The sequence below is a fragment of the Trachypithecus francoisi genome, unplaced genomic scaffold (genome assembly GCF_009764315.1).
Source record: "Trachypithecus francoisi isolate TF-2019V2 unplaced genomic scaffold, Tfra_2.0 Lachesis_group21, whole genome shotgun sequence".
In the NCBI taxonomy this organism is placed as follows: Eukaryota; Metazoa; Chordata; class Mammalia; order Primates; family Cercopithecidae; genus Trachypithecus; species Trachypithecus francoisi.
This window is the reverse complement of record NW_022681467.1, coordinates 41,968,957-41,988,898: the sequence shown is the minus strand read 5'-3', so window position 1 is coordinate 41,988,898 and position 19,942 is coordinate 41,968,957. Positions and strand designations below refer to the sequence as shown.

The 19,942-nt window shown below is 52.3% G+C and overlaps 2 protein-coding genes across 11 annotated transcripts in view; both read left to right on the top strand.

Moving 5' to 3' along the window:
• ELMO2 (engulfment and cell motility 2) overlaps positions 1-3,705 on the top strand; it is a 41,057-nt gene extending 37,352 nt beyond the window's left edge. The window contains exons 20-21 of one of the 2 annotated variants that reach the window (XM_033186615.1): positions 919-996; positions 2,193-3,705. In XM_033186615.1, the coding sequence (XP_033042506.1) occupies positions 919-996; positions 2,193-2,393 (279 nt within the window). In that variant the 3' untranslated portion in view covers positions 2,394-3,705. The remainder of the gene's footprint in view (positions 1-918; positions 997-2,192) is intronic. The other variant, XM_033186616.1, reaches the window with a different exon arrangement.
• A 1,588-nt stretch (positions 3,706-5,293) lies between these two features.
• Positions 5,294-18,867, top strand: SLC35C2 (solute carrier family 35 member C2). 9 transcript variants are annotated; one of them, XR_004431260.1, is made up of 10 exons: positions 5,295-5,404; positions 10,001-10,377; positions 10,990-11,140; positions 12,126-12,189; positions 12,919-12,991; positions 13,515-13,721; positions 13,829-13,912; positions 16,451-16,626; positions 17,706-17,835; positions 18,070-18,867. XR_004431260.1 is itself a non-coding variant. In XM_033186625.1 (10 exons), exons 5-10 carry the CDS (start codon positions 12,926-12,928, stop codon positions 18,198-18,200), a joined length of 693 nt encoding a protein of 230 aa, XP_033042516.1. In that variant the 5' UTR covers positions 5,295-5,404; positions 10,001-10,377; positions 11,061-11,140; positions 12,126-12,189; positions 12,919-12,925; the 3' UTR covers positions 18,201-18,867. The 9 variants fall into 9 exon arrangements, 8 of the variants coding, with proteins under 8 accessions (XP_033042513.1, XP_033042516.1, XP_033042515.1 ...); XM_033186625.1 differs by having other exon boundaries at positions 11,061-11,140; positions 13,616-13,721; XM_033186624.1 differs by having other exon boundaries at positions 11,061-11,140; positions 13,553-13,721.
• Positions 18,868-19,942: the final 1,075 nt, after the last annotated feature.

Sequence of the window (19,942 nt, the reverse complement as noted above, 5' to 3'; positions counted from 1 at the left end):
TTCCCCCCGCCCCCCACCATCTTTTCCTTTGCAGTTTATTAGTTGAAGAACCAGACCGCTTGTTTGGTAGTTTCCTAGCATCTGAATTTTGCTGATTGTTTCCCCATGGTACAGTTTAACTTGTTCCTCTGTCCCAGATCTGTAAATCAGCAGAGGGATCTAGAGGTTTGATCCAGTTCAGGTTTAACTTTTTTTCTGGCCAGTGTCATCAGTGGTATTATGTTCTATCAAGAGGCACATAATGTCTGGTGGTCTCTCCTTTTGTGATATTAGCAGACTGTTGAAGCTCAGTGCCTCATTCCATTAGTCAACTAAGGTTTGCAAACTCATGATATTTTGATGCAGTCATTGCTTTTCATTTATGAGCTGAACCATGAAACTTACCCTTATCTACTATTGGTTTCCCAGTGGTACAGTTTATATAGGAAACAAGAATAAATGCTGATTCTTCTTGTATGTACTTACTTTCAAAATAATGAGTTAGTTCCCTGGTATCATGCAACAGTGACCAATTTTGTGTGTGTATGTTTTGTTTTGTTTTTTAATTGTTAAGACATGCCTATGCCAAATACATCATGATAGAAGTTGTTAGTCATCTTGGTAATTAAAAACTTTTAGGATAACTTACAGTCATGGATTGTGACCTTCCAGGGTTCTGAGTGTTGAAAATGACTTTTTTCCAATCTTAAAAATATCACAACATCTTTGAGGTGACTTGGGCAGGGAGTGGGTAAGTTAAGGTTGATTTATGCTGGGCCTAATCTCCAGCCACACTTGTGGCTGCCTAGGAGCATTGATGACATTCATTTGAATCAGCATGTTTGGTGATGATGCCGAGTCACTAGGACTTTGGCCAAGATCTTGATGTGCAGACCCCAGGCTGTTCCATCGCTCTAATTTAAACGCTTTCTCATTCAGGAGGTGTTGGAATTGGCCTTCTCCATCCTGTATGACCCTGATGAGACCTTAAACTTCATTGCACCTAATAAATATGAGGTGAGCAGTGTGGTGCTGCCTTGGACAACAGAACCATTTCTGTAACTCTTTCGTTGGTGCCAGGAATGAACAGATCAGGAACATCCCCTGTGGTGGGTGGCTGCAGTGTATCATGAAGGCTGTAGAATGCCAAGGATCTGTCACACTCTGGATTGTTTATCCGTGAGCTGGGCTCTCCACATTACTCTTCAGCAGCAGCCATAGGTTGTCATTACAAAGACAAGGTCAACTAGGAATGACTCATTTACTTGGGACTAGGAAAATTCTCCCCTTTTCAGTTTCTCTGTGGTCAACTACCCAAGAGAACTTGACAGATCCTTCCTCCTAGGGGCTCCTGGTCACATGTTGTAGTGGATCCAGTGTGGACTTTGAAGCCAGATGGAACTGGTCCTTCTGACAAGGGCCCTGTAGTTCCATCTGCAGCACTGGAAGATACTAGATATTAAATGAGTGATTGCATTTGAGACCCTACGTGCCTGGTGAGCTCTGAGAGCCATCACCGGGAATTAGAAGTAGGGCTTCTGAAAGAGGAGACACTTGGGCAGGGCCTGAGCTGCTGCTAGTGGAATTTTATTGGGAGGACATGAAGAACAAGCAAGTGGGGAACCAGGTGAGCAACGGTGTGGAAAAAGGAAAATGGCAGCAGAGGAAGCAGAAAGAGTTAGGGAGCAGTGGGATCAGAAGGCTTCCTGGTTACCCCCTTTTAGCATGAGACCCACCAGTTCCATTTCTTTAGTATTTACTCTTTAATATGTATTGACTTATTGATTTTAATTTACTTCTTTTTTGGTGGCAGGGGAAACAAAATTGAGATCTTACAATGACTCCTGTTTGTGTCTTGCTTCTTTTCACCTAATACATATTTCCCTTCTCTCGCTTCTGATTTTGGGGTAACTTCAGGTAGATGATGCCCCAGGACTCAGATCTCATTTTGCTGTATTCATTCATTGCATTTTTAGGTTCTATTTCATATTATTATAAGGAGTTGTAATATAAAACCCCTTATAAAAACCAGATATCTTGAGAAAGTGAAGGATCACCTCCCGATTTATCTTTGCTATCATTCCAAATCAGTTTTGCCTATACTGATTAGTTCCAAAAGGAACTGTTGTGAGCCCCATCAGAATAGAGACCTTGGCAGGATCTCCTGCTGTCCCGGGGTCACGATGTGACATTTTGCAACTTGCTCCCCACAGTACTGCATCTGGATTGATGGCCTCAGTGCCCTTCTGGGGAAGGACATGTCCAGCGAGCTGACCAAGAGTGACCTGGACACCCTGCTGAGCATGGAGATGAAGCTGCGGCTCCTGGACCTGGAGAACATCCAGATTCCCGAAGCCCCACCCCCCATCCCCAAGGAGCCCAGCAGCTATGACTTTGTCTATCACTATGGCTGAGCCTGGAGCCAGAAACGACGGTACCCAGGAGAAGGGATTTTGGGCCCAGGAGAAACGCTTAAAGTCTGGTGCCTTGTCTTTTGCTTGTACAGAATCTGTAGTGATTTTGGTGGCCAGTAAACGCCAGCCATTTCTCAAACCCACCTCGGACCACCCAGAGTTTCCTCTTGGTCCCTGTCTACTAAGAGTCATGAAGGCAGGGTGCTCTGCCCACTCCATCACCATGAAGCCTGGGATTGGGCCACGAGGAACAAACAGCAGATGCCCTTGCCTTCCAGTCCAAGAAATTGCTTCTTGAAATGGATTTAACAACAGCCACTCACCTTTTCCTCCTGAACCTGCTCTCTGATCAGCTGGATCCCCACGTGAGCAAGAGCTGGCCCAAGAAAGGCTGCCTGCAGAGGACAGGTGTGCTGGGTGTGTTGAGAGCCTTGGAGTGACTGCCTGTATCTCAGATCTGAGTACAGGCCTGGGGCCTTTGCTTTTGTCTTTTTTGATGAGGGCTCACTCCAGCTTCATATGGTGCCAAGATGTTGCTGCTTCTGAGGTTGGCTCTAACATCTCTGGTCTTTAGAGCCACCAGATCTCTCGGGCCCATACAGATATCAGAGCAGACGGAAATTTCTCCCTACAAGCACTCAGTCTCATCCTGGCAAGTCAAAGACCTCCAGGCCAAGTCCTGCCCTCTTAAGTCTCCAGGAACGCTGCAGGGAAAACCCAGCTGAGGCCTGGGCCTAGACTGTGGTTAGGTCACTAGATTCTACCCCACTCCCCCCACATTAACACCTTTTCCTTCCTCAGAGAGAAATCTCCCACCTAACCTGAATTGTAGCCCCCTCCAGTTTGCTTTCCTTTGGCCTTCCAGACCCCAGGAAGTTTGCCTTTCCTTCTTAGAGCTATGGTTTCTGCCATTGGCCATGATTTCAGGGAGCTGGCTGAGGCCGGCTGAGGCCACACCTGTGCCAGTGGGGCTTCCCTGGTGCTGAAGCACTTGTAAACCACACATACAGCCTCTCTCCCTGGACATACGTTAGCACATTGGCATTCAGTATTGGTGGCCTGGCATGGTAGGTACTACCCAATGAAGAGTGTACCATATATTTTCATTACTATAGGCCATACTTATACAGACATGTATATATATTTATATAAGATCTACCTATCTTAGGATGGAACCTTGGGGAAAAATAAAATTGAGGGGAAGTAAAAAGTATGTAATGCTTCCAGTTGTGAGCCAAGATTGTAACCAGAGAGCAGCCAGGAGCTTCCTGTCAGTAACCATGTTTTCAATAAATACTCTTTCATGTACAAATGTTAACAGCTGTTTGTCTGTACGTACCCCCTGCCCAGTGGTGAAGATTTCACCTTGACAAGACTTGATCTCAGTGTGTCCGGGAGACTCTGGAGAGCTCCAGCTGGAGCCCTTAGTCACCTTCCAAGAGTCCCTTCCTCCTCATCATTCGCTCCTCCCACACATACACATACACACACACACACACACACACACAGACACACACCTGCTGGTTAACAGTGTTCACAGATTGCTGCACTGGGACAAAGCGTTTTCTGCTCAACCCTGCCAGGTACAGCAGGGTAAGGCATACTGTACACCCCCATGAACACATCCTCCCTCTTCTCCCTGCCAGGGACACAGCCAGGGAACAGCTCGAGTACTTGTGCCTTACAAAGAAGACACGCTCTTTACCCTGTGTGTTGCCTGTGCTTAGTGCCCAGCCTTCCAGCTGGTGTTTTAGGCTGTTGCTCCAAACCTTGGCCTTGGTAGCTGGGAGACTTGAATGAGGGTGGTGATGAAAATAGATACTTTCTCTTGTCCCTAAGAGAGAAGGGTGTGAGGACAAGCTATTTCAAAAGGCATAGAAAGTGTATGCAATACAAGCCTTGAGGACTGAATAAAGCCAAGACCTTGGGCAGTGATGGGTACCATTGTAGGTGCTTGGTAAGCACTGAATGAACTAATGCCTGCATGATGCCAGCTGGCGGCGGTGACAGCAGCAGTTTGCACAAGACACTTACACTCTGGCCTTGAGCCTTCTGTTCAGAGGGGCCAGGGATCCCAGCTGAGTCACTTGTAAGGATCCATGTTTGCAGCTGGTCTTACTGCCGGAGAGCCCAGGAGGAGGCTAGAGGACGGCAAAAGGCACAAAACTGGGTCTGAATGTGCAACCCTAGCTTGCCCTGGCCCAGTGTTCTCCTTGACTGCAAATGCTGCCCTTTTAATCCATCCCGCAAGATGAAGAAAATATGAACTCCCTAGGCTGGCATTTTGGGGCCACTGCAACCTGCCTCTTACTACTTTAACCACCACAGTTACAAACAATCTGAGCCCCAGGCACGGCTGGAGGCTTCTCACCATCTTTTAGGATTCTGCCATTTCCTCTATCTGGCATGCTCTCCCCCTACTCAACCTATTGAAGTTGAGATAATTCTTAGAAAGTTTCATACAGAAAATATTTCACAAATGTTTCGTATTACTTCTGGATCGCCTAAGTTTTAAGTTGTAACGACCCCAGCCGGCCTCAGCTCCCAGAAGAAAAAGCCCATGAGATACTTATCTTCGTGGTTCATTCCATGGTTGCCTAGCACTAGACTGGACATAAGAAAAACAATTTGTTCAGTAAAAGTAAACAAGTGACCATTTTTTGGATGCCCACTGTATGCAGAACACTAGCAGGTACCGGGGTTCCAAAGCAAGCCCCTGATTGAGCGCAGGAGAGACGCAATCACAGGGCTGTGCTCTGAGCCCGAGGGACTCCGCGGAGGACAAAACTGCGCTGTACCCCGGAAGGACCCGACCACCTCAGCACCGGACCACAGCAGACGCCCCGCCCCCGTGCTGCTCCGCTCCGCCCCCGGGCTGCCTTTTCGCCCCGGCTCCGCCCAGCCCCTGGGTAGCTTCCGGCGGAAGTTACCGCCCCTGCCGCGGTTCGGCGGTGGCATCCGGCCTCGCACTTCCGGTGGGAAGATTCCGGCCGGGAGCTCACCAGGCGGAGGTGAGTGGGTGCGCGGCAGGCCTCCCGGTGCGCTCCCAGGGGCTAGGGGGCCGGGGCTGGAGACGGGAAGCGGGCTCCGCTCCCGGGCTCTGCGCGGGTTGGCATGGGGCACGCCACGCCCCTGCCCCTCCCCGGGCCTTAGTTTCGCCGTCTGTGGAGGGAGCAGGGGTCTCCAAGCGCCCTCCTGCCGTGCTTCTGCCCGACGCCGGTTCATCTGGTATTTCTTGAGCACGTGCGACGTGCTGGGTGCGGCACCCGGGCCGGAATCGGACACGGCTCTGCCCTCTGAGAGGCTGCTTCCCGCGGTGGGATTGGGGCGGGCAGTAAACACGTGAGCAAACAAGGAAACGTCAGAGGTGGGATGTGCCACGAGGATTGGGAGGGGTGGGGCATTGGGGAAAGTATTCAGCCCAGCGGAGGTCTGCGGAAGGGTGCTGAAGACATAAAAAGCAGCAAGTAAAGAAATACGCAGGCTTGATGTGTTGACACGTGGCAGGGGGCCGCTGTGGCGGGTGCTGGGGCCAGTGGCAGAAGAATGAGGTTGCGGAGGCCTTCCTTGTGGACCAGGCTGAGGAGCTGGGCTTAGCCTTAGGGCATGGTCTATTCTGTGTGCTTAGGCCATCTCTCTAGCTGCTTTATAGTTTCCAGGCCTTAGAGGCGAAAGTGGAAACAGGGAGACCAGCTAGACGAGTGGCAGTCAGCAGGTGAAAGATAATTGTGGCTTAGACTATGGTAGTGGGAAGGGAGAGGAAGAGAAGTAGAGGGGTCAAGAAGTATATTGAAGGTGGAACTGAGAGGGCAGGATTTGAGAAATGACAGAAATAAGTGGCCAAAGATGACTTCGTCATAGATTTTTGGTTTTTGCTTAAGTAACCGAGTGTATTATGCTGGCATTTACTAAATGACTCTGGGATAGATTGGGAGCGTGAGAAATAATTATGAAATCTTCTTAGGGCATCTTAAGTTTTAGATATTTGGAGTGCAGCTACCAAATAGGCAGTTAGATAATACTAGTCTGATGCAGAAAAGGTCAGGGCTGATGTAAAGAATTTAGAAATTATTGGCAAGTGGATTGGGTAGGATGAGATTATGTAGGGTAAGATTTAAGAGAGAAGAGAAGCCAGGTTCCAAGCTTTAGGCACCCAGTTTTTATAGATTGAGTTGACAAGAAGGTGCCAGCAAAAAAGGCCAAGAAAGAGTCCAGAAAAGCAGAAGAAAAACCAGGAGAGTGTGGTATCGTGGCACCTAAGAGAAGATTTTTTCTAGGAGAAGGAAGTGATCCATTGTGTAAGATGAGAATAGAGACTCAGCCGGCGGGCGCGGTGGCTCACGCCTGTAATTGCAGCACTTTGGGAGGCCAAGGTGAGTGGATCACCTGAGGTCGGGAGTTCAAGACCAGCCTGACCAACATGGAGAAACCCCATCTCCACTAAAAATACAAAATTAGCCAGGCGTGGTGGCACATGCCTGTAATCCCAGCTACTCAGGAGACTGAGGCAGGAGAATCCCTTGAACCTGGGAGGTGGAGGTTGTGGTGAGCTGAGATCGTGCCATTGCACTCCAGCCTGGGCAACAAAGAACGAAACTCCAAAAAAAAAAAAAAAAAAGAATAGAGACTAAGCCTTTGAAGGGGCAGCAGAGAGGAGGATGTGGTGACTCAGTGGAGCAGTAGAGATGGGCTGAAGTGAGGGCAGGGAGTGCATGAGTGGGGCTGGCAGTGCGAGGCCCTCTGGGAAAGTTTCACTGTTAAGGGGACCAGGAGGGGAGTAAGCCTCTATCATGAGCCAGCATTTAATGCTGTACCTGATGCCACTTTACAGTTAGAGAAACTGAGTCCAGTGGTCAAGTAACTTAGGGTCACCCAGTAGTGAGTAGGGACACCAGGATTTGATTATCAGTCTCTGACCCCAAAGCCCACACTCTTAAGCACTAAACCATGCTGCCCAAGTTACAGTTAGGAAGATTGAGGGAAGCAGGTGCGACAGTGATGCACCAGCCAGCCTTACCTTGATGTGACTGCTGCCCCCAGCTAAGCTGCTCTCTGTGGAAAGTGGGGCAGAATATGGACTTTCCTTCCTGAGCAAATGAGATTTCAAAAAGAGTATTTACTCCTTTAAATCTTGTTTCCCTTATAAAATAAGGGTGGGGACCTTTTCAGTTTCATGTCTGTGTGTCCAGGGGTAGGCCTACAGGAGCGCTTAATAAATGCCCATTAAGTGCCTAGATGATCTCCAAGGACCCTTCCAGCTGAGATTTGGCTTTGTGTTTGTGCATAGGTGACCTTCTGAATCCCAATAAGAAAATGAGTTAACTTTGAGATAGTGCTTCTTGTAGGCAGGGTAGCCATAGGGACTTCTTGGAGACGAGGAACCTGGGCCAGGTCTGTGAAGGAAGGTCAGCATTGAACCTCTTTTTTATTACAAATATTTTGTAACAGTCCCTTTTATTACCCTAAAATGAAACATATGATTAATAAAAACAGCCTACACATAATTTTTGAAAAATCAACAATGCGACCAGACATGGTGGCTCACGCCTGTAATCTCAGCACTTTGGGAGGCCAAGGTGGGCGGATCACCTGAGGTTGGGAGTTCGAGACCAGCCTGACCAACATGGGGAAACCCCGTCTCTACTAAAAATATAAAAAATTAGCTGGGCGTGGTGGCGCATGCCTGTAATCCCAGCTACTTGGGAGCCTGAGGCAGGAGAATGTCTTGAACCTGGGAGGCGGAGATTGTGGTGAGCCGAGATTACACCATTGCACTCCAGCCTGGGCTTCAAGAGCAAAACTTCATCTCAAAGAAAAAAAATAGTAAAATAAAATAAAAATAAATAAATCAACAAAGGCCTATAAAAAAGGAGAGTAATTGATAGTAAAACAAAGTATGTTTCAATATGTAAGTTCCTGGGCACAACAATGCTGGAAGTCGCAGTGAAGCTGTCCCTTCTGTGTGGACCCTCTAGGAGTGTGATTTCCACAGACGCAGACTGACACAGCCGTGTTGTGTCACAACTCAAAAACCACTAGTGCCATTGCCGTAGATGATGTGGTTTTTCCAGAATGGGAACTTTGGTGCCATTTTGAGACCAATTTTGACCATTTTCAGTCTCCCTTCATTGTGCATAGGCATCGTATTCTTGGAAATGTTAGTTCACAACAGAACCATGGAAACACTGCCCTGTGTTTACATGTAAACAGTTACATTCTAGGTTCAGCTGATTATAAGCTAATCTTTCACCTATATGAATGTCAAAGTCATGCGAGATGCAGAGCAGTAATTGGCTATGTGGACTGCCCCTTCTTTATCCCTGCTCACTGAATGCCAGGAGCATATCCCCAGAATACCACCACAGGTTTCCAAAGCTACTCTGAAGACAACTGTAGCCCTGGAGATTCATTTGGACACAGCCAGCTCCCTGTTTGCCCCGGAGAGGGGAAATAGTAACATGGGTTCCAGAGTGCAGAACAGAATGTAATGGCTCCCTCCGGAAGTAGTGGGGTGCGAGATGGAGAGTGTTTCTGATCTTGAAGCCTAGGAAGGCTTCGAGAAGAAGGTGGCGTTTCGATAGGATGGGGATGTCTCAAAGGAGGAGCTGTGGTTGGGGGCACACAGATGAAGCAGCAGGTATCACATAACGCTGGACCTGAGGCTCCTCCAGGCGCAGACAGGTCTACCTGGCATGCTCCGGGCAGTTATCCGGGTTGGCTGGATTGACAGGGAGGCTGGGAGTGGTTTCATTTGGCAAGACCGTAAGGCAGGCACTGCTTCCAGGCAGTAGTGGTTAGAGCCTGGTCTTAGAGTGTTCCAACTGTTAGAGTGGTTTCCTTCTCCACTTTTAACCCCTAAAGACCAGACCAGTCCCCTGAAAATCGCATGCCTGCTGTCAGTCAGTCATCAAACCAAACGGAGAACTTAAAGTATGCCGGGTGTGCATAAGGCCAGTGTGGACACACCGTTCCCTATCTTTGTGCCTCTCGTAGTCTCTCAGTGGACACAGACATTACTCACATCACACCCTACACAAGTGCTATGAAGGAGGAGGAAAAGAGCCGTGAAAGCCACCTGTATCTCAGGGGACTGAAGGGGATGGGGTGGGGGTCCCTGAAGAAGTGACCTCTGAGCTGAAGATAGGTAGGATGGATGAAGGACTGAAGGGTGGGTGCAGTGTTCGTTCAGTTCCTTTGGACAACGGGAAGAAAGCTGGTGTGTTTGAGAAGCTGAAAGGCGCGCAGTGGGGCCAGGTCCTGGAGAGCCTGTGGCTGAGACTGGGAAGACCAGCAGGGCCAAATCAGGCCATGGGAGCCCAAAGAAGGGTCCCGGTCTTTATGAGAAAAGCACTGGAAACTGCTGAAGGGTTTTAAGCAGTGGCCCGACATAATCAGATTTGTGTTTTAAAAGATCACTTTGGTGGCAATTCATGGAGAATGACTTGAGGTGACAAGAGAGCAGACATGACATGGGTCTCTGGGAGTGCCTTGTGCCATTGTGGGCAGCCCCTCCGGAGCCCTGAGTCACGCAGCCTTCAGAGGCACCCATGGCTACGAGAAGCGCAGTCTCTGCCTAAGGCTCCAAAGCTGCCCTTTTTCCCCAGCAGCAGACCTCGGGACCTGTGAGCGTTGCATCCAGTTAACCATGGGAAGGGTTAGCACCAGCCACCAGCCCCTTAGGTGAGAACTCTGCCTGGGGCTCCGCTGATGGTTCCAAATCATGGAGCTGCAGAGAGCTCCTCCAGCCAGGAGACGTTCTTGGTGAAAGCTGTGGTCCAGCTCCACCGGCTCTTCCTGCACATTGTCTTCAAGAGGGGTGCCTGCCCCCGCTGACTCAGGAGCTCGGGTGCTGCAGCCGCCACGAATGGGGAGGTGGGCCCTCGATGTGGCCTTTGTGTGGAAGGCGGTATTGACCCTGGGGCTGGTGCTTCTCTACTACTGCTTCTCCATCGGCATCACCTTCTACAACAAATGGCTGACAAAGGTACCGGGAGGCCTTGCTGGGGCAGGGCGCTGGGATGAAGGTGGCTGGAGCCATGGCTATGGTGCCCTTCACGTTTAACAGGAAGGCACAAGCTTCAGCCAGTCTAACTGGAAGCCAGTTACAGCTGGGCTGGAACAGGGCCCTCCAAGCCCGCCATGCCGGGGTTCCCCTTCAATGTTTGGATCCAGGGAAACCAAGGAGAGTGGGAGGTGTGAAGGGATGAGCTGGGGAAACTGGGGCTCAAGCAGCAACTGTTTACCCCACTAGAGAAGTATTTCAATATTGTAACAAGTGATACAACGTAGTGGGCCGCAGTGGCTCTCACCTGGGAATGGGCTGTGAGGAGGGCTGGGCAGGTAGCTCACAGTGTATTGAACTGGTGGAGACAGCACCAGGCTAGAATTGAGCCCCTTGGCTGCCACTTATCTTTGTGACCTAGGAGTCTGTCATTCCAAGCGATGATACGGTACCTAAGGGCCCTTCACACATAGCAAGGTCCTCATGAACCACCAAATGAACCCCACTCCAGCAGAGGGGTGAAGAGGAAGAGGGAGCTGTTGGGGGACAGGCTGTCTAAACCGAGCCGGGGTGTCTGCTTTGGGCTCCATACAGAGCTTCCATTTCCCCCTCTTCATGACGATGCTGCACCTGGCCGTGATCTTCCTCTTCTCCGCCCTGTCCAGGGCGCTGGTTCAGTGCTCCAGCCACAGGGCCCGTGTGGTGCTGAGCTGGGCCGACTACCTCAGAAGAGTGGCTCCCACAGGTAGGTGGGGTACCTCAGTGAGGGCAGGGCAGGAAGAGGGGCTGGGGAACCATAGGATGAGAACAAGAGAGACACCCGCATGTCTGGAAGCCGAGTCCGTCCCCTCTTCCTGCACTGTTCCTCCTCTGCCCTCTTGACCTGGCCTCCCTCCACCCACGCTGCTGCCTCTTGCACACTGCGTGCCTTCCCACTGCCCCACCACACACCCACAAAACCCCTGCTGCACCCACGGCCCCACAGCTCCCTCACCTGGCAGCAGACACCGAGCCTGGAGTGTGGCCTCGGGCCTGGAGATGAGTGGTGAGCAGTTAGGGTCCCTGCCCTCGCAGGGCTGTGACACGGACATGGAGGACACTACGGAGCCCAGGGAGGGGGACTGACCCAAGGCCGGGGCCCATGGCTGGTAGAGGAAGATTTCCTAGGCCAGGTGCTGAGTAGGCCGAGAGCTGAAGGATGCATGGGACTGATTGGCCCTGGGAGGAGGGGCCCTTGTGGCCAGAGGGAGATTTAGTGCCAGCTGTGGGTTCTGGAAGGGAACTCAAAGTGTTTCAGGATGCTGAGAACCCGGTGCTGGTCAGAGGAAGTGGGAGAAATGAGAACTGAGAGGGTGGGTGGGGCTCACATCCTGGAGGCTGGGTTCCCCTTGGAGGAGTTGGTGTTCCATCCTGAGGAAAAAAGGGTTTCCAGTAAGGGATCAACCAGATCGGGTTAATACCTCTGCTTAGGGGCCAGCCGGAGTGTTTGTGGAAACCACACTGGCCCAGCCAGTTGGAATGGGCCCAGCCCTGGTGCTAGAGCAGCCCCTCACCGCTTTGGGGCTGGGTATGAACCCTTTAGTTGCTGGTGGAAAAAAAGGCCTGAGGGCCCCAGAGGAAGCCCCGGGATGGTTCAGAAGTGGGGGACACTCAGGTGCCTCAGGGTGCCAGCCCACCCCAGCAGAGTGTGGACCTCCCACACCGTCCTGTGGGTGCCTTTGTCTCCACAGCTCTGGCCACGGCGCTTGACGTGGGCTTGTCCAACTGGAGCTTCCTCTATGTCACCGTCTCTCTGTGAGTACCGGCCATGCCCTGCTGCCTCCCTTCAGGCTCAAGCTGTCTGTCTGTCCAGCGGGCTGTCTGCACACCCGGCTGCCAGGCCAGCCACTCCACTACTCTCTGCGACCAGCCCTTGCTCTCTCAGCCTCTCTCTGGCACCCAGCAGCTCTCCGGGAATTCACCAGCCTCTTCTGTAAGCCCAGCGCAGAGGGGGTGCTGTGCCCACCTGCCAGGCAGCATGGGGAAGCCAGGGAGCTCACCCAGAACCCCATCATCAGAGTAGGGGAGGGCGGGCCGCAAGGCCACAGCCAGCCAGCCACTGGCGGGTGGTACACGCAGTCGCAGCAGAGCCCTGTGTGTCCTGGGGGCTGCACAAGAGTTTCTTCTTCCCTCTGATGTTTCACTTCAGAGAGCACAGTTCCTGCCTCCTCCTCCTCCCACTCCTCATCCTCCCACTCATCCTCCCACTTCTCATCCTTCCTTCCCGCTCCTGCTCCGCTGAGGGTCAGGTAAAGAACAGAACTCAGGGAGCTCAGCGTCAGACCTGCAACCTCTTTTCCCTGGTGATAACCAGAGGCCTCTTAGTCAGAGATTGCTTCTGGTTAAAGGTCGCTTATCAGCTCAGATGACTTAGCCCAGCTCCGTTTGGTCATTTTGCTCAGTGATTTGTGCTCCTGCTCCTTTCTCGATGATGGGTCTGAGCCCTGGGCTCCATCAGTGCATTGTGGGTAATTTTGCTTCCAGGTACACAATGACCAAATCCTCAGCTGTCCTCTTCATCTTGATCTTCTCTCTGATCTTCAAGCTGGAGGAGCTGGTGAGGGCCCAGTGTCTCTTTTGTCCCTCCTGCCCCCACAGATGCTAAGAATAAAGCAGGAGTCCGAGCAGTGACTTGTCCCGCTGTGTGACAGAGGAGATAAGCCCAGTCCAGGTGGCAGTACATCCCTTTCTGAGAAGGGACCTAGACATGGGCAATATTCGGAATATTTAGAAACCAGTGTGGCAGGGTAATGACCAAAGGTGAAAGCACTGCAGGATGCGGGTCCCAGCAGAGCCTGGTCTAGGAAGCTCCCTGCTGTGGGAGGCAATAGCCCTGTGTGTTAGGCCCCGAGGGGGAGGTGGGACCTCTTGGGGGCCTAGGACAGCCGTCAGTGTGGCAGAGCAGGCAGGGCTGTTGGCATACCAGCTGACTGTCAGCCCTGCATGCTGACATTAGTGGGCAAGGACTGTCCAGGACCCCCTGGGGTAGAGCTGGAGGGTGGGAGGATTTCTTGCCCCAGGGGCAGTCAAGATGGCTGCTGACCCCAGGCTCCAAATGTGACGAACCCTTGACCCTCAAGACCCCCAAGTTAGCTGCCACTGCTCCCCATCCTACCAGCGCGCGGCACTGGTCCTGGTGGTCCTCCTCATCGCCGGGGGTCTCTTCATGTTCACCTACAAGTCCACACAGTTCAACGTGGAGGGCTTTGCCTTGGTGCTGGGGGCCTCATTCATCGGTGGCATTCGCTGGACCCTCACCCAGATGCTCCTGCAGAAGGCTGAACTTGGTGAGCACGTGCCACTCACCCTCCAGAGAGAGGAACTGCGGCACAGGCAGGGCGGAGGCAGGGCAGGGCCGGGCCAGACCTGATGGTGCCCGTCCCCTGCCCTGCAGGCCTCCAGAATCCCATCGACACCATGTTCCACCTGCAGCCACTCATGTTCCTGGGGCTCTTCCCTCTCTTTGCTGTATTTGAAGGTACGTTGGGCCTTCCCTCTCGAGGGCACCTCAGTGCAGCAGACCACAGATCCCTGCCCTGAGCCCAACACAGTGGTAGCTGCAGAGATTATTGAGATCAAAGATGCAGTCCCTCCCCGGAAGCCCATGGTTTGGGGGACGGCCAGACGTAAACAAAATGGCTGGAGTCCAGCATGATAAATGCTACAGAGAAAGCACATATAAAATCCAGGAAACAGTAACAACAGTAAGTGTGTACAGAGCCCTGAAAGTGCACCAGGGCTGTTCTGATCTTTTTAAACATGCGAACTTATTTCATCCTTCCAAAAACCCCGTGTGGCGGTACTATTATTCCCCATTTTGCAGGTAGAACAAAGTGAGGCACAGAGAAGTAAAGATAACTTGCCCAAGGTCCCATAGCTCATAAATGAGCCAGAATTTGAAGCCAGCAGCCTGGCTCCAAGTGTTCCAGCCCTCCTCTTAACCACCCTATCCTGCCTCTAAGGAGTGGGGAATCAGAGATTGTTCCAAGATGCTGGAGTAATCAAGCAAGTCAGAAAGGCTTTCCTGGCTGTGATTTTGGAGGGTGGGTGGGATTTTGGCAGTCTGCAGGGAGCAAGGTATCTGGGAAGTGGGAATAGGAGGTTCAGCCATGTCCAGGCATATAACATTGGGATGTGTGTTCAGGGAGTGTGGACCGTGCAGGATGGGCAGAGGGTGGGCTTCCAGAGCTGGGGGCTGAAGGCCAGGAGCCAGCACACAGGAGCCTGGGGACATGGTCAGTTGTTCCTCCACTGTCGTTGTCCAAGTAAGAGGAGAGCCCTGGAGAGTTGTGTAGGCTGGGAGGTGTGGCGCCACCTTCCTTTCTTTGATGTTTTGGGATTAGCCTTTGTCCCCTTTCTGTTTATCCTTCCTCCCAGAGTCCGCTCTGTAATACCTTCAGGGTCATTACAGAAAATTCTGTCCCACATCCGTTTTAAGTTTCAAGCGGTGAAGCATCTTGAACCTCCCTGAGAAAATTATTTTGAAGCCCCGTTGTCCAGGAAACTTCTGTTCAGAGCCTCATTTTTTCCCCTCTTTAAAATCTCTCCCCATTCCTTCATTATGCCCCCTCGTATCAAACGCCACACTCTCCCCTCCCGGGTGTTTACACCATGCCCCATCTCTGCAAAACCTCATCTGAAAGCCCCTGGTATTCGTCACTTAGCAAAGCTGCATGGATTTAGCTCCTTTAATCTTTTCTGGTAAATTAATCCCCCAAGCGCCTTCATTACTTATGTTGCTTTTCCCCGAATTCCCTTCAATTTGCCGACGCCTTTGCAGTACTGCTGAGCCCAGCACCAAACAAGATGTCCTACAATGTGAGGCTGTTTTGCCTGGGGGGGACTGTCACTCAGCATTTCTTTGGTGCTTCCCTCCAAAAATCTCAAAATACTCGACCAACTTCCAGCTACCACAGGTGTCTCCTGTGCCCAGTTCCGGGCCCCCCTTCACTCTGTGCTAATACACCACAAGGACTTTCCTGTGGGAGGGACGCCGGGAGTCATTCTCCCAGATGGACAGTGTTGGAAGGACCATGACAACTCCGAAAGTCTAAGCCAAATTTGGGGTAGGGGGTGTGCATGCCTGTGTTTCTGGAGCAAGGGGCCATGGCTATATGTGTTTGCATTTTCTTTTTGGGAAATGTTCATCAAGTGGTACCGCAGGTTGGAGAAATACCAGTCTGGTCCCAGGCCTCTCATTTTATCAGTAGAGAAACTGAGGTCCAGAAAGGGGACCATCTCAGCCCAAGTTCCTCAGCTTTGTACTAGCAAGACCTACATTAAAATGAACGTTTGTAGGGATAGAATTTTGTCCCTGTTTGTAGGTAACCTGGCTGAATTGTAGATCAAGGAGCTCCCTGAGTGGGCCGGGGCACTATTGGTCCTTCCTCACTTGGTGGCTGCCCTCCCTTCTTTAGCCCATTGGTTACCACAGCTCCAAAGACCCCATGAAGTTAGCAGCCTTGCGCCCCTTCCCCCAGACCAGCAAGTAAATACCGTCCAAAGGCTGAGGACACTTCCGTCCGTCTTTCCATGCAGTGCCACCCCCCTCTACTTTACCCCAGAGGCTCAGACGAGCCCTCCCCGTCATTCTGTTAGGATCCCTGTCATCCCGCTTGGATCCCATCATCCCACTAGGATCTCCATCATCCTGCTAGGATCCCATCATCCCGCTAGGATCCCATCATCCCGCTAGGATCCCCATCATCCGGCTGGGATCCCATCATCCCGCTAGGATCCTCATCATCCCACTAGGAACCCATCATCCTGCTAGGATCTGGCTTGTATTGCCCCCGGGGCTCTCTGGCAGCCATCACTGCTTCCCTGGTTTCTCCAGGTCTCAGGCCATCTGTGTGGGATCACTTTATACCTCCCATGCTTTTTCTCTGGGCTGCAGACAGTTAGCAGGTCTCAGTAAGGACTCACTATGACAATGGAAGATCTCATGTGGTTGGCGTTGGGCTGGCCGAGGCAGCCCAGGGCCCAGCCTCCCACTGTCTTTCCCCATTGATTTCAGGTCTCCATTTGTCCACATCTGAGAAAATCTTCCGTTTCCAGGACACAGGGCTGCTCCTGCGGGTACTTGGGAGCCTCTTCCTTGGCGGGATTCTCGCCTTTGGTTTGGGCTTCTCTGAGTTCCTCCTGGTCTCCAGAACCTCCAGCCTCACTCTCTCCATTGCTGGCATTTTTAAGGTACAGACTCGGGGGTGATGCCATTCCTGTCTTAGAGGGGGAGCCCCCAGGGATTTCTCGCTAGCAGCGCCTGCACCTCAGGGCCCTGCAGAGAAGAGACGGAAGTGCCCCATTAGGTGCCGGGCACTTTGCTGACTGCTGTGTTGGGCCCTCCTTCCGCCTTGACCACAGCCCTTTGAGAGGGTCTGATCACCTGCACCCCACAGACAGGGACACAGATGGAGAGCCAGCTCTGACTGCCCTAGGCCTGGGGCGCATTCACATTTTACCTTGACTACCATCTCTGGCATTGGGCAGTGACCTGGAGCCACAGGTTGAACAGCTCCTATCCAGACTCATCAGGAAAGAGTTCCATGATTGACTGGCGGTGTCCTCCAGGGCCACAGCCAGGGGTAGTGAGACCCTCAGCAAGCACCCCTGTGGCCAACCTCGCTGTACCTCCGCCTCGCAGGCCTGTCCTTCCCTCTCACACCTCGTCTCACTTCTGCCTTTCCCTCCCACACATTTAATTTTCTCTTTGGTCAGGCACACACCAATACCAAAACTGTTGCCTAAACCCAGAAATGCAGGCTTCTCTCAGTGTCTTCTGGGAGCCAGCTGCATGCTGAGGCATGGCTGTGGTTCTTGGATGAACGGCCTCGCCAGTCCGTTTTGCAGTCTCTGTTTATAGAGAGCCCCGGGACCAGTGTGTGTCTTCAGCCCAGGATAACGCAGCATTCTCACGCAGAGACTCAGGGCTCCTTTCTGTAACTGCCTTCTGGGGCAGCCGTCCTTTATCCTTGTGGATACAGCACGATCTGGACACCCTGGTCCCCAACGTGGGATCCGGTTTGCCTCTTTTATTCCTGACAGAATTCCGTGACAAGCACCTCCTTTGTTGCGTCTCACAGAGGGAGGCTGGTGGGACAGCGCCGCAAGCCGGCAGGGTCCCCTGACCTCTCTGCCTGCCTGGGCCCAGGATTTCAGACAGATCTTGATCTATCCACCTGAGTGTACCCAGTACCCTCACCTTCCACCCTCCTGGCCAAGTGGCCAGATCCTCCTGTTGATCATGCTCCCTCCTGCTTCTCTGCCCCCAGGAAGTCTGCACTTTGCTGTTGGCAGCTCATCTGCTGGGCGATCAGATCAGCCTCCTGAACTGGCTGGGCTTTGCCCTCTGCCTCTCGGGAATATCCCTCCATGTTGCCCTCAAAGCCTTGCATTCCAGAGGTAACCCAGAGCCCCTTCCAGAAGCCTCTGTTTTGTGTTCTTCTCCCTGTGACTTTTAGTGATTCTGATGCAGGAAGTGTGCACGGTGGCTCTGCTGCCGTCACTTCTCTAGGAAGATATGGGGGTCATCTCCAGAGTGGGTGGGTGGGGCCTGGGTGACTCAGCACACATGCAAATCAGCAAACCAAGAAAACAATGACTGGGCCTGTAACTGTGGTCTCTCTCTATCCCAAGGTGATGGTGGCCCCAAGGCCTTGAAGGGGCTGGGCTCCAGCCCCGACCTGGAGCTGCTGCTCCGGAGCAGCCAGCGGGAGGAAGGTGACAATGAGGAGGAGGAGTACTTTGTGGCCCAGGGGCAGCAGTGACCGGCCAGGGCAAATGGCTTAGAAGCAGGCCGCTCCCCAGCCTGCTGCCAGCGCTCACTGTGCTCAAGCCCCCGGGGCTCTTCATGGTAGCTGGGAGCTGTGGACGAAAGTCAAAGGTGGTGGGCCCAAGCCAGGGACTCCTGACTCTTGTCCCTCCCTTCAGAGCTTGGTCACACAAGGGGCAAGCAGCAGGCCAGCCTGGAACCTGGCCAGAGCTGGGCCCAAGCTGCGCTGGAGTTGGAGTCACTGCCGGAGAGGGGAGTGGGCTGGTTCTTCCCAGCTACTTCCCAGGCTCTGAGAGCCAAGACTCATTTCCAAGGCACAGCAGCTTTCTAAGGGGACTGGGTTTGGACTGAGTTTTGGATCTCGAGGGGCTGGAGCCTCATCACCTGGGTAGCATCTTTTCTCAGAGAGCAGGTTTCTTTATAGTTTGGAAATAAATGGTTCATGGTCCACTGGCCACCTCGTGTTGCTGGAGACGGGGCAGGGAGGGGACAGTGTGGGCCTGGCCTCTCCTTTTCTTTCGCTGCCTGGGGCCTTCTTCAAATGACTGGTCTTAAGCCAGGCCTCCTTTGTTTCTTGCCTATGTTGGAACACCAGTGCCCTCCGCATGGGGCCCCACTGCACCTGCTGGCAGGAAATAAATGAATATTTACTGAGCACTGCATTCTGGAGACTTTACGTGTTTTCACAGCCTATTGTGAATCCTGGCTACCACTAGCTGTGTGACCCTAAGCAAATGACCTAACCTGTCTGTGCCATAGTTTTTTAATCTGTGAAGTGGGGATAATCTCAGAGTCCTTTTGAAGATTGAGTCATTATTAGTAACAGATTAAATGCTATATAAGCATTTCTTTTAATCCTTTTAACAACTAAGAGACTAAAGCCTGGAAAAGATAAAGAGCTGCCCAAGTGGCTGGGCTGGGATTCACATCCAGGTCTGTGTACCTCTGCGTGCACGTGCCGCACGTGACATCCACACTGCCTCCTGGAAGGGTTTATGGACCCCGGAGCCTGGGCCTTCCACTCCTCCTTGGCCAAGTCCCACCTCTTGTCTAGACTACAGGCCTCTCTCAAATGAGGAAGGGAGGGGGCAAGACCCCGACTGTGATGTGCTGTGGACTGAGTCTGCTGTAAGCTGGTTCCTGGGCCTTGGGAGACCCCACCAGCCATTGGAGACAGCTTTCCAGGCGAAGTGCTCCTAGGCACTCACAGCAGGTGGCGCCATTGCACCACACTGGCTCCCAGAGCCCAGCCGCCCTGCCACTGCTCTCCAGACACAGGCAGAAAAGGGGTGCTTGGAAGAGGACAGTGGGTGTCCATGGGTGGGGACAAGGATAGGACTTGTTCTAAAATTGTTTCCACAGGTTGGAGTCGCTAAAGCTCGCTCGGTTAAGCGCAGGATAACTTTAATACTTTAAAAATGGGTCTTCAAACTTCCTGTAAAGGGCCAGTTAGTATTTGGGGTTTGGGGAGCATAGCATATGGCATCTGTTGGAGCTGCTCTGCTATTGTAGCACAAAAGCAGCCATAGATGACACAGACCCAGGATGTGGCTGTCCCAGTGAAACCTCATTTACAAAAGTAGGATCCAGCTTGCCAGCTGAAGTTTGCCAGCCGGAGAGCCCTCAAGAATTCTCTAGTCCAACTTCCACTTCTGCAGCAGGAGGCTAAAGCCAGGAGGGGGCGGTGACTAGCCCGAGGCCCTCAGAGCTTCCATGCTCAGGAGGAGTCAGACCAAA